This window comes from Bidens hawaiensis, unplaced genomic scaffold (assembly GCF_021521415.1).
Source record: "Bidens hawaiensis isolate Kalapana, Puna unplaced genomic scaffold, B.hawaiensis_p1.1 tig00009662_1, whole genome shotgun sequence".
NCBI lineage: Eukaryota > Viridiplantae > Streptophyta > Magnoliopsida > Asterales > Asteraceae > Bidens > Bidens hawaiensis.
This window is the reverse complement of record NW_027491725.1, coordinates 945,615-960,287: the sequence shown is the minus strand read 5'-3', so window position 1 is coordinate 960,287 and position 14,673 is coordinate 945,615. Positions and strand designations below refer to the sequence as shown.

Here is a 14,673-nt window from a genome sequence, read left to right as displayed (position 1 = left end):
TTACCGTTGATATCTTTTCTTTTGCTTTTTGAGATCTTTTCCCCTTTTCCTAGGGATTGTGTTCCCTAGGGTTTCTCTATAAATAATAACATTATTTTTCCTAACACTTCACACACAAAACACTTAATCTCTCTTATTATCTCTTCCTCCCTTTTTGCTCTCTGCCGTTGTCCTCCTGCCGTCTCCTCTCTTGCCTCCGTCTTCCTCCTTGTTCTTCCCTGCTTTTCCGGTACTATATATATATTATATATAATAATTTACTTATTAATTATGCTAACTTATAATCAAGACTTAAAACAGATCATTAAAACAATAATCTTACTTATAGGTTAACTTGTGCTTGTTTAAAGTTGGTTCTTGCTTTATCTTACACCGCATCGTTTATCAGGTGAGTTATCTCGTATCTAATCCCTTTTTATTTTAAATGCTTTGGGATGTTCATGTGTTCATACAAAACTTGAGTCTTAAACTGTTTATGAACTTTAGTCGCGCAGTATCCCATGTGTTGAGGACGTAGACTTGGCTGTTTATTTGTATGTGTGGATCATTAACCGTATTGACGGTCTATTCCGCAGTTTTCATGGTACCATTAGATGAACACGGGAGAACTATCGTTTAAGATTTTCTCTTTTGTATACACATGCACAGTTAGTCTTGTTTGTGAGCTCAATTGTGAGCACTGGCAGTCTTGTCTCTTAGAGTTGGTCCCGATCAGATTACACCCTTGTTGAAAACCAGACATACACATGTTGCGCGCAGATTTATTGTTATCTATGTATTGTATTAAACTTGATTTCTCACCAACACGCAAGTGTTTGACGTTTACTTTAACACATGTTCAGGTTTGCAGTAGCTGTTTTGGAGCTTGTGGACACGTAGGACGTTTTTACTCTTGGACCTAGAATTAAAATGTATCAAGACAAGTTAATGTTGTTTGAATGTTATAATTTATAATATATTGATTTATGTTTGATTTATGTTCTTTATTTTCCCCGCTGCGCGTGCGCGATAAAATGTGTATTAATAAATATTGACACCAATAGTGTCGCGAGTAATGAAGCAATATGTGGCGCCCCGATGTATAATCCGCCTTTGGTCGGGGTGTTACATAAAGAGGAAACATAAATCCAAAGTTGCAGTGTAAAAGGTATCATTTATTAATGCAGTTTATGATATAATTAAACTGATTATTATACTGTAGGTTCAGATGATAGCAACAAAACGATGAAAATGCCTCATGTTTGTGATCCTTTTGCTGATTCATGTTCGCTTAGTTTGATGTCGTCTATGACTATTAATGGGCAGAGTGTGAATGCGATGAATTGAGTCGTCCCTCCATCCCTCCAATCAACATGACCGACAATTGAGCGAGGAGAAGATGTATTGATTATTGTGTTGTGATGGTTTGATAACTTTGATTAGTTAAGTGCGTGGATTATTTGTGTTGTGTTTATTTGGTATGTAATTGGTCCATGGTGTATGTTTAACTCCTCTTGAAAGTTGGAGCTACATCCGGCTAAACAGGAGGCAACAACTTTTTTGGTGTTTGAAACAATGATGCATCAATGGCATGGTAAATTACAGTCACATTTTGCACAATATATAAATAGCCACATTTATAACAATGGTGTTTTTGGATGATTTTTGTGTAATGGTGGTTATCTCCAATAAATGTTTGTGTGTGTTTATGTTTGTTAATTTAAAATCTAAATGATCAATTTATGAACATAAACGAACGTAAACGAACATAATTTAACAAAGATAAACGAACATATATGAAGACAAACAAATATAAACAAAAATAAATAAACACAATTAAATGAATACAAACGAACAAATATAAAACATTAAGTACATAATTCATTCAATGTTCATCCAAAAATGAACATAAACGAGCATAATGAACGAATATAAACAAACATAAATGGATCAAAATATGTCCAAGTTTATAAAAATTTTAAATAAATATAACAAACTTTCTTACAATAAATTAAATTAAAATAAAAAAAAAAGATATTCACAAGAATAGAAACATGAGGGGATCCATTTGAGAGGCAGCTGATCTAATATTCAATATAAATGTTGAAAACACACTCACACAATTCATAGCTCTAACCAGAAAAATGTTGAATTTATTTATTGGCATAAAAAACCTGGATCCTAAGAACTATAACTTGCTATAGTGGTTAAAATTGTATATAATCATTTTTTAACAAACTAATATATACGTATTAAATCAAAACAAAACTCTATTGAAAAATAAAACAAATCATTACGAAAAACAAAATAGCAAAACAATTTAATATAAAATGCTAAATAAACCCCGTAATACGGGGGCTAAAAGCTAGTGTATTATATGAAGAAAAAAAAACATTGTATTATAAAAATTATGGAAGTAGCCATTCTAAAATTAATATGCTTACACTTAACCTACCACATTTCTTATGTAATAAACTCACATATCAAACGTGATTATTGTGTTCATAAAATATATACAAAATTAATGTATGTAGTAATGAACTTGAACTTTTCAATCAAGGTTGCGGATTTGCGGTATAAATTTTATTACATCCGAACTAAATGAAAATGTTCAAAAGCTACTATTTTCAAAAAGGACGAAAATGGTAAAGAAAACAACGAATTATGTAAAGTGCAAATAAAAGGTAATAACATTAAATGAAAATCTTATATATTTTTGAACAAAAAGAAAAATATTAGAACTTACGTCAAGTTTAAAATATCCAAGTCCGTCTACATCACTTCCTTTACTGTAGTTCAAATAAACTGGGGTCGTATGAGGATTTATATGTATCGTCGAGCCGAAATAAAAAGGTTCGCATGCCTTAACGAATAACGAAATTATATAAGCTAATATTTTAAACGACAATAACATTGTAACAATAAACATAAGTACATAACAAAAATATAGTAATAAAATCAAATATCATAACATCTAATTACTAACTGATAATTTGTGAAGCTCTCCTAGCATTCTTGATCGCAAACTTTTTGATCACGTGTCATCGCAGTTTATACAATTATTTCTTTTATTTTAAATTTAGTTTGGGTCAAATAACTCAAATGGATTACAAATAAAAATATATTTGGCCCAATATATAACAAGGACATTAAGATTTATACCAGTTTTATAAATATTTTATTGAAAATATATATATAAAAAATTGGGAGCCCCGAAAATTAAGTGCACCGACCGTTGTACGAGTTGTCCCATGCCCCATCCGGCCATGCAAATCATTATCCTTCAATCACCTAATCTAAAGAGGAAAATAATATATAGTAATTTAGATTTCATGGCAGTCTTGAAAATAAGCACAAGATTTCAAACACATGTTTATTCAATGGTGATAGAAAACATAAGTAAAGACCATGATTATGATATTTAAGTGCATGAAAACATAATACATAGTTCAAATCAAACTTAAAGACGATAAGTTCAATTACAACATCTTACGTAATTATGAAATAGTTACAAAACATATTTAAGTGCATCAAAACACTAGGTATCTTACACTTTGGGGGCGGGGAGCTAGAGAGAGAGAAGATGAAACCCTAAATCACATTGCATTCAAGCCTTAGGATAGATTTGCACTTGAAATTGATGAATGGGAGTAACAATTGATCAAATTCTACATGTATTGCATTCAGTTTTGGATTAGATTCAAAAAGGGTGAATGACCTTCGGCCTAGGGTTCCAATAGTTTCTTTCGTTCGTTAATGTTTATAGTCAACTGAAACTGATTACTGCCCGTGGTTTTAAGGTGTAATCGGTTTTTAACTGAACCAATTGAAATGTTGTGCTGGGGTTGGATCGAAGATAGCTGTCTACGGTTTGTAGGTATGTGTCATTTTCATCCTCTGGTTCTCAATAGTCCTATGAGTATTGGATGTTCTGAGCATAAAAATCATAGCTTGAATTTGTTGTGAATCTGTGTAAAGATGATAGCTTGATTGTAAAGATGAATCTGTGAACACCTCATTGGTGTACCAATTGTTAACATATATCGAACGTAATCAAATTTTTGAACTTTTGGTTAACCATGTGTAATAGAAATTGTTAACCGGGCTTCGTTTTGGATTGTTTTGATTTGCAGGAACTAATACTTGCAAATATTGACATGGTGGATGCAAATTCCAGATTAGGTGGTTATGTTGTTTACTTACATGCTCCATTACATGTATTTATCATAAGGATGCTTATTATTGTTTTAATGTTACTATTTTAGTTATCATTTCCAATTATAATTATTATTTTGGAAGAATGCAGATGTTAGAATATGTACTCAAGAAAAGGGAAGCGAAAGTGTGAAACTTGTGCGCTACATGTCAAACTTTGGCTACCTAGGGGTATTATGGACATTTTTGATATAATTAGAATTTGCAAAGTGTGATCAAGTGTATAAAAGTCATGGATAAGGTTGTTTTAGTGTTATAAAGAAACTAATGACAAACTTTTTTTTTTATTTTGTGGTATAGCTGATAACACTAAAACACATATTTGTTTCTTGGACCCTAGCGGTGATTGGCTGATTGCGTCTGTGGTGGAAAATAACATGAAGAAACTGAGATATACATGCAAATAACGTGTCAAGTGGTGCACTCAAAACTTGGTCCCAATGTATGTTTCTTTTTTTTATTTTATTCTATTTAATTTTTAAAAACGTTGTTGAAGATAATTTCTTTCTTTTATTTATTTTATTATTGTAATGATGTTTGATGAAGTTGACTAGAGTAATTGTTTATAAATGAGCCGAATGAGCTCGCTCAGAATCTGAACGAGCCATTTTGAGCGAGTTTTTTAATTTTTTTTTAGAGCAAGCTTTTAAAAATTGGCTTTTTTAGGACCAAATGGGATTTTTGGTCAACTTGGATTGCTTAATTATAAAGCTAAGCATGGATGCCAAAACAATATATTCTAGGTACTGATGGTTGTATATATGTTACGGGCTTGTTTCGAGCATTTTTTTCAAAAGCATGCAATTTGTCTAAACTTTGACATTTTGGTTAAAATTGTCAAAACTGCACAAAAAAACAGTTTTGGTCGAAACTGTAGTCAAATTTGTCTACTTTTCTATCAAAGCATTTTAATAGGGGCATTTTGGTCAAATTTGTAGAAGCAATTCAACGTTCATAAATAGATATCTTCATATCATAAGGTCATTTTTTAAAGGTTTGCTGTTATAAGGGCCTAATAACCTGTTGTAATCTAATGTTAAATATATTTAGTTTTTTTTTTTTTTTTTTTTGAATGTTCAAGCTTGCCTCCTACTATTTACATTATACCGCCAATGCCAGGAATCGAACCCTGGACCTCTCACCCAAAGGCCAAAGCCTTTACCATCCTACCAAAGTAGAGATGACAAATATATTTAGTTAAAATATGATTTGATTCATGTGACTCCTGCTAACTTTCTGATAAGATCCCAGATCTTGGTCAAAGATATTATTGAAATTTATTGGTTTCTATCACTTTCAAATCTCACATCTGTCAACATTTGAGCCAAATGGAATGTTGAAGCTTATTTTTAAAAAAATAGTAATGATTTAGATCTAGAGTATTACATGTACTTTAATGTTTTAATCAACTGAATTGCTTTATAAAATTACTTACAAACCTATATGAAATTACTTAAAAATTTTATTTCTCACTGCCAAAGATTGGCAACTAAAATTCCTCACTGCATGTAAAATTTATTATTTATCATTTAAGTTTATTAACTTTAACCTCGGTTTGGGTCGAAACGGCTGTTTTAAAATGATATCGGTTTAGTTCGAGTCAAAATGAGCCATTTTAAAAAAGGCATTACTTTGGTTCGGGTCAAAACGAGCCATTTAAAAAAGGTACTGGTTTGATTTGGGTCAAAATGAGCAATTTGAAAAAGGTATTGGTTTGGTTTGACTTTTTTGGTTATGATTAAGCAGCCTTAACTATGAATGAAATTTCATGAAGTCTAACATATAATATGAAATTTCATTAAGACTAACATAAATGAAATTTTATGTAAAATTTGTTATTTTTGTACTCTGTAGGGCTGAAGGTAAGTGCATTTAGTCAAATATGAAATCATTAAAAGTCAAAGTGTTAAGTGAACTGTTACAAAAAAATTCAAACGGGCTACAAAACTAGCTTACCTACTTTCTGAAACACATTTTGATGAAAGAAATTTCTTTACTGATGCCGCCGAGAACGAAAACATGACAAAATCACAGAGAGGTAATTCCTTTATCAGTTCACATTTTTAGTTACCTTGCAATTATTAATATTTTACGCTGTATATAAAATCTTGGCTCAGACTCAGATCGTTTAAACCCAAGCCGATTAAGTGGGTTGGTTCGGTTTTAGCGGTTATACAAATAAGAATAACCATAAACCATTATATTAAAAGTATATCATTTTTTTGGGGCTGAAACCAGGGGAATGCATAAAAGTGAAAAAGTGGTTTTTGGTTCTTTTGAATTTGTCCGGTTTTGGTTTAGGTTCGCTTTCAACTAGGGGCATACTTAATAATATAGTTATATACTATTAGGAACTATATTGTAATACAACAATGTAAACACGCACCATCATATGTTAATAATTTAGTTATATACCATTATCAATTTTTTAAAGAAGTTTATGAAAGTTTATCAATTTAAGAGAATGCTTTGTTGAGTTTGTTTGATGATTGTTTAACACTAAGATGCTTAGTGGTTATCTTTTTCTTTGATATATCAAAGGAGGTATGCGACATTTATCTTGTTTTACCAGGTGGTTGACGAATCTGTGTTGGTGTTGGAGAAGATACTCGTGAAGGTAATGACTTATACAGAGAAATGATGGAAAGTGGTGTCAGCCAGGTGACAAACAGGTAACTGTATTGAGGCTTGTGTTAATTGTAATATGTGTTTACTAATTCTGATTGTTTGTACCTTTTTGTTCATGTAATCACAGGGAGAGCAAGTGTGCTTTTGTTGACGGTTAAATGAATGAGCCACCAAATGTTAGTGCTCATGTTGGTTGACCGTGGCTGAAGGACAAGGCGTGCTTCTGTTTGTTGGAAACATTCTTCGTTTAACTCAGGTAATGTTGTGTATAAAAGCTTTTATGTTTACGTAAGTGCCATGTGTAATCTTTAGTTTTAACTTTAAGAACTTTGATAATTTTGCAGGGTTTTGTGAAGCTTTAAGCTGCCAAAACAGGGTAGCAACATCAAGTTCTGTTTTGAGGCCAAATCATGATGTACGATTCAAGGTGTTTGCCTGCCACGTAGTAGGTTCTACGGTTCAGAAAGGATTACCAAACAACACCAAATAGTAGTGGTCATGGCTGAATAGTACCCGCAAATGGTGTTTTGGTCTCGGGGCTTAATCAAGATCCATGAGCCGACTAACCCCTAGCTGATTGGTGGGAATGACCAACTAAAAATCAAAACCTTTGTGTTTAGTTAACTTGGTGAAATCAATATTGAACAACCGGTATGATTAAAGTTGCTTGATTTAAAGTGATTTGTGCGTTCAGATTTTTTTTCTATTACTACATTTATAACTTATGTTATCTTATTCATATGTTTGATATGATTTAATTGAGATCTGTAATAAAGCTCATGGCATAAATAAACCATACTGAAGTTACGAAATAAGAAAACGAACATAAATGCTATACAATATATCACGAGATTGAAAAATTAACAAAATACGAGTACCTTGTTGTAAATTATCGTAGCCGTCGCATCGCGCGAGTTTCAACTAGTATATATATATATATATATATATATATATATATATATATATATATATATATAGAGAGAGAGAGAGAGAGAGAATCAGAATCATGAGAGAACTTTTTTGAAATTGAGAACTATGAGAACCATTTTGAACCAAAAAAACCAAAAATAAAAAATATCATAAAATAAAAAAAACACAAAAATGAAAAAAAAGTAAAATAACCAAAATTCTTATTTTAACATCCCGGTTTCATTAAAAAACTCGGTTTAACAAGTTATATACACATATGTATAATATATACATATATGTACATTTACATGAATTTTTTATACACATGTGTATAATTTAAGATAAATGATACTGTGTACATATGTGTATAGGGTAAGGATCCTAAGAGAACCTTTTGCAAATTGAGAAGTTTGAGAACCATTTTGGACCATTAAAAACACCTTTGAAAAAAATATTTAAAAATATCATAAAACAAAAAATAACAAAAATTTTAAAAAAGTAAAGAAACCAAAATTCTTATATTTTATTCCGGTTTCATTAAAAAAAATAAAAAAGTAATAAAGAAAATTATATATATGTGTATAATACGACGTTTTTTATGTTTTTTTAATGAAACTGGAATGAAATATAAGAATTTTGGTTTTTTTACCTTTTTAAAATTTTCGTTACCTTTTGTTTTATGATTTTTTTAAATATTTTTTTAAAGGTGTTTTTAGTGGTCCAAAATGGTTCTCAAAGTTCTCAATTTGCAAAGGGTTCTCTTAGAATCCTTACCATATATATATATATATATATATATATATATATGAAAATTACTTAATACAAACAGGTGTTAACTACAAGTATGAATTGAAAGCTTAAATAAGGTTGTGCAATAATTAACATATGTTTTGTAATTATTTCATAAGTTACATAAAATGTTGTAATTGATTATATACGTTGTGTAATTATTATTACAAAAAGTGTCGTGAAAAATGAGTTTTTCACAACATTGAAAATATTTATATATACGTTATCTTTTTTCTAACTTGGACACAAGTAATTTTATATTTATATATATGTATGTTATATCAGTCGTTATTTCTGCATTTGTGTTCTCCTATATGTGAGTTCCTGCAACGAACCACTTAATATCCAAGACGAAACTAAGATTAATGAGATATATACTCGAAGTTGTATGGTGGGAATACATGGTTCATTTCGTATTAATCAAACTAAAAGTTCGATCGATAGGTGAGTTAGGAATTTCCGTCAAGGCGTGTTGCGACTAATTAATATCACTGACTTAGGCAACGAAAATTATTATACACAGAAGTTAATCAAGCTTCTAGGGTGTACCTACAATTAAATTGTTCCCTATTAATCGCTAGTCGGTACCCTGCCAACCAACTAGCGCTTAGCGAGTTCTGCAACACTGACTAGATATTGAAACTTGATTGTATGAAATCCATTTTTTTTCTTAAAATTCTTGATTGTAAATTTAGGCTGGCAAAAAGAGCGCATTCGATACTCTCGGAGTCTCGGTCTTTATGGACATTTTTTTAGATGATGTAACTCTGTAAGAGTGGCCCATAGTCCCATACAATTTATTTTGGGTCCTTATGGGTCATAATTATAATCAGGGTTGTTAATTGTTATGGGTTTAAAACTAATGTTTAATGAGTCAAATTGGGCCATACAAAAGGAGGAAAACGCAAAGACAGATTAAAATTTTTGGGCTTTGTTAATTTGAATTTTTTGAAAATCCACCCGTTTTGATCGAAATAATTGTGGTTAGAACCCGTTTTGACCAACCCTATTTTTTTTTGTCGTAACTAGTTTTGACCTGAATTAAAATTGACCATGTTTTTAAAATTGGATTATTGTCTTCTTATCAGCCATGATCGTTCGTTGTTCCCGAGGGCACAAACAAGTAAGCTTTCTTATACTATGTTAGACCATCTCCATTCACAAACTAACTCAAGCCAATCTTTATTATAAAACTAATTTCTCTTTTCAACCTACCCAACCAAACCAAACCCAATTTTCCACACTTAGCAACTCATCCTTAATTATTTTTATTAAATAAATACAATTTATAATTGATCTTTTTTATTAGAAGTGACTAGAAATAAAAAAATAATTTTTTTTATAAATATACTATATATTTAATTTAAAATATTTATAAAAAATTAAAAAATGTATATGCTCAACTAAATCGTTTTTAAAGCGATATTAGCTTCTCTATTGGTCATATAACCGGATAAACTTCCAATTCGTTGCGTAGAATATTAAAAGTTTTTTCATAATCTTCACTTTAGCTTCTTGTTGTCGGTCAATATTTACTTTGTATTAAAAAACTTTTTATAAACTTTGTTTTTAATAAAATTTATACAGGTGTGTTCACAAAAATAAACTGAACAAGAATGTGTTTTTAGATTTTTTTAAAACTTAATTATTAAAAGTTATTATAAAAAGTCAATATTATAGTTAAAACTAATTAGTGTGTAAAAAAAAGTAAAAAAATTAAATAGAAGTCCAATAAGAAAGTGACATGTGGCAGTGAGTAGGTTTGCAAACTAGTTTGTTGTGGTGAACTGGTTTGGCCCAAATCTTTGATTTTTTATTTTTATTTTTATTTCAAACAGTATGGCAAACCATGTGTGGTTTGCTAATGGGAGTGGTCTTAGAGCATTCACATCACATCCTCCATCTCCATCTCTATAATTACACTAAAAAACACTACATTTTCTCTCTTATATACAATTAAATAATAATTTTTACATCTTTATCATTATCTTTTCTTTCTCCTCCATTCACAACCACTTTCAAATATATTAAAAAATAAATAGAGGATGAACAATGATTCTCCAAATTTACTTAAAATTTACCCATCTCTTATATAGTCTTTATAATTATATGAATGATCTCAAGGGTGTATTTGAGGCATGTCTTCCTTTCTATTATGTCAATTGATGCAATAAATGCATGTAGTTTATATATATTAGTGAAAACAATGGGAATTTCATTAAGTCAATCTCCCTTATAAGATTACCACTTTGCATGTTGGATTAGAATTCGATCTATTGTTACAAGTTTTCTTCTTTGCAATCACTCTCACTGGTTAATTTTACGTTGCTTGTTGCATTAGTATCACTCTCACTGGTTAATTTGATGTTGCTTGATGTATTAGTATTACAGTATATATATGAGGGTACTTAATTCACTAATCAAATGGGCTATAAATAGCCTTACAATAAACAAACGTGGGAATAAAAAACAATAAAAAAATGGTAAAAACAATACTATTTCTTCCTAAGGAACCGGTAAATTAATAAAATAATCATTCCTTTAGTTCAGTAACTAACTTCAGCTCCCACATGTTCTCCAAGTCTTCAAACGTACGGCTCCTAAAACATAGTTCTTAATTTATCCCTTTAACATGCAACCTACTATTGACCCGTTAATCCTGTTGACCATGACCGACTTGACCCGTACTCGACCCAACCCAAAACATAAAGAACAAGCACACAATATTTAGGATGAACTCTCGCATTTAAATAATCAAGAAACTACCACAAAACTCGATTGCAATAATAATAATCCCTAATAACAACCCCAAAATCCATTATGTCTTATATAATGGATTTTGGGGTTGTTATTAGGGATTATTATTATTATTATTGCAATTGAGTTTTGTGATAGTTTCTTGATTATTTAAATGCAAGAGTTCATCCTAAATATTGTGCGCTTGTTCTTGATGTTTTGGGTTGGGTCGAGTGCGGGTCAAGTCTGTCATGTTCGAACCTTGACATCTACATGAGTCCCACGGATCGAACCTTGACATCTACATGTGACTTCCATGTTATGATGGAAATCACCAACACTTCATAAATCACTATATGGTCTCAAACAAGCACTTTGGGCCTGGTTATAGAATAGTAACCAAGAAAGAAATGGATGATAAGATATGATATGTAGTTAAATTTAGAATATTTTAAAAAACTTTAATTATACTAAAATTCAAAAATAAAAAATAAAATTCACGTTATCACTAAACATCAAAACAAAAAAAAGGTAAAAAAAATATCTCTGTGAAAAAAAAGACTAAAAAAACATGTTAAAACCTTTAATTAAATAAAACATGAAAGTGAAGTGACTTAATTGAAACACTTTTTAAAGTTAAATGACTTAATTAAAGACTTTTAAAATTTGATTACTATTCTATAAAATTACCCACTTTTATAAATCATATATATGTACACTTTGCAAGATTTGAACTATTTACTTTTAAGATAAATGGAGGTACGCATTTACCGCTACACAATGACCCTTAGACTAACAATAAAATAATAGATTTATTATAGAAATCTACGACTCAAAGAGTCCAAATGAAGGAACACGATTGAGAAGGTGTACAAAATTAATCATGCGTTGTCATTTGACATTAATGGAAGCTTTTTAAACACTAGTGGACTAGTGGTTGCCCTTAAAAAAAATCTAAACTGAAACATTCATAAGAGAATAAAATTATTATAAAAAACTAATAAAAAAATTATGAACATGTGTGTTAAAAAATAGAGAACATGATAAAATATAATTTAATCTAGGTCGTGAGAGTAGTTTATACGATTTGTAAGATCTTTAGACAACTTATATATTGCTATCATATACTATAACAAAGATAGTAAGAGCATCACTATAACATATTTTTAGGGGTGTTTTTTTAGTGTTTCTCCACTTCATTCATTTTTGTTTATTGTGACTACAATTTTTGTCACCCATTTTTCATAGAGAACATCTAAAAACATAACTTTTTGTAGGTGGTTGGGCCGGGTGGAGAGGGTTGGGTCTTGAATGAAGAAAAAAATTGTAAAAAGTTGTGATGACGTGAAAATGTATTTTTAGTGTTTTTAAGATTTTCTATTGAGTGCGTTTTTTGTGTTTTCAGAAAATGGTATAATTATTGTTTATGGTATGGCATGTTTATTTTGCTGTTTTTCAAAGTTCTTATAATGGGGTGCCCCAATAATAATTAATTATATATTATTATTTAATAGTAATGTATGCATTATTATTATTATTATTATATAAATGTATTAAATATCTTTCAAATGTCAAAATAATTGATTTGGCACGGATTTGTAATAATCTTGAAAAGATTCACCGGATGTCAAACAAACAGGAACATTGATATTAGAAAACATAATACATAGTTCAAATCTAATTGAAAGATGATAATATGAAATGACTTTCAACAACAAACAATATGAAACATCTCTATGTGCTTTATTTGTATGGTGGTCTGTAGACATTAAGCAAACCATAGAGGCTTTCAAGTGTTTCCTTTCCCGGTGTCACACTCTTAAGGGCTTCATGTGATGCTATGCACTTTGCCCATTTTGCAAGTTCCGGGGTTCTAACTTCGTCAAACGTATTGAAATCGTTAAGTTCATCAACATGCTTTGTCCATCTAATGAAGCATCCAAGAATCACATCCAAGTAACCTACTTGATCTCCTCCAAAATAAGTCTTCCCATTGCTAGACTTGATGAAGGCTTCTTCCAACTGTTGTGTCACCTCTATCATTTGCTTCTTTATTGCTTCTTGTCCTGTCTTATTTAGTGTCTGCCTCAACTCTTCATACAACGGGAAAAACTGTAGAAAAATGTTAGTATCAATATAACATGTTATGTATATCCCTTATATATTTATTTTGGCAATAAGAAAGTTTATTAATGTATGAAGGAAATTAATATAAATGCAAACTAATGTCAAATTTTATTATTTAACGTACCTTGGTATCAATATATGTGGCCCAAAACCGACAATTAGCCCGATCTAAAGAGACGGATGGAAGGAGTTGGTATAAATCGGGTCGGATTTCATCAAGATACTCGATTATGATTTGAGACTCACAAATGGGTGGTTTATCTGCATGTAAAAGGACTGGGACTTTTTTATGAACCGGATTTGATTTTAATAGAAGCTCGCTTTTGCAAGCGAGATTTTCTTCAATGTACTCGTACTCGATGGACTTGAGGTTGAGGGCGAACTGAACTCGGTTTGCAAATGGACTTGCAGCGGTTCCAAGAAGCTTTATTTCGCTCTTGCTACCCATTGAAAGAGTTGATGAATACTAGAGATAGACAAGATATATATATTGACATGACATATAACATTATAACTAGCTTGTTATGCCCCTAACCTTTAGGTAAATGGCAAAACTACCCAATAGGTTGTGTAGTTGCATTTGGCTTCCATTCTAGAAACATTGGATATGCAAACTAATGAAATCTTAAGGGGCTGTTTATGTGAATTGTCAATCTTCTGACTTCTATAATCGATCTGTTCAATAAATGGTGATCAATGGTTTTTATTAGATAATATATTACTATATCGTGTTCAATTAAGTTATATCTTTCTGGACGGCACCTAATTATAAAATAAATGGTCACTGGTTTGGAATTGCGTTTGCAACTACCCGAGTGAGTTTTCTAAAACGAGATGTCAAACGCCCATACAGATTTTAACTCTATAGGCCTAACTCACCCAGGAACGCCATTAAGAAAGAAAACCCACACAATTGGGGGAAAACCCCGTGAGTCATATTTCAACCCTAAGATCATAAAGATCGCAACTTTAACCGTCACCCCCATGTCAGGTTTCTAAACTATTGAAATAGACCAAATAGTTAAATTCATCTTTCAATATGTTTGGTTTGTATCTCCATTATTAACCTACATATATTCCACGATGGTGTGCAACAATGTATCAAAACATTAGGTGCTATACCAACAATGCATCAAAATTACTTGTTTTGTTCAATACATTAGATGGTGTGCAACAATGCATCAAAACATGAACATTGATTATTTACACTCTTTTAATGTACAATGTGAATCATTATGCATCAACAACATAATTGTTGTATAGATAAATCAATCTTATTTAAAAGAAAAC

General features: G+C 30.8%; 1 protein-coding gene across 1 annotated transcript; it reads right to left on the bottom strand.

The window, feature by feature from the left end:
• Positions 1–12,974: 12,974 nt before the first annotated feature.
• On the bottom strand, positions 12,975–13,834 carry LOC143533337 (glutathione S-transferase U17-like). The gene is made up of 2 exons (XM_077028157.1): positions 13,508–13,834; positions 12,975–13,368 (listed from the first exon to the last, which is right to left on the bottom strand). The coding sequence occupies exons 1-2, from the start codon at positions 13,829–13,831 to the stop codon at positions 13,000–13,002; spliced, it is 693 nt and encodes a 230-aa protein (XP_076884272.1). The 5' UTR covers positions 13,832–13,834; the 3' UTR covers positions 12,975–12,999.
• Between the last annotated feature and the right edge of the window lie 839 nt (positions 13,835–14,673).

What these genes read in the sequence shown, in the direction of transcription:
- LOC143533337 (XM_077028157.1), bottom strand. Translation starts at nt 13,831, where the DNA reads ATGGGTAGCAAGAGCGAAATAAAGCTTCTTGGAACCGCTGCAAGTCCA. An exon ending in CCACATATATTGATACCAAG is followed by an intron (nt 13,369 to 13,507) that starts GTACGTTAAATA and finishes ATTTTTCTACAG; the next exon opens with TTTTTCCCGTTGTATGAAGA.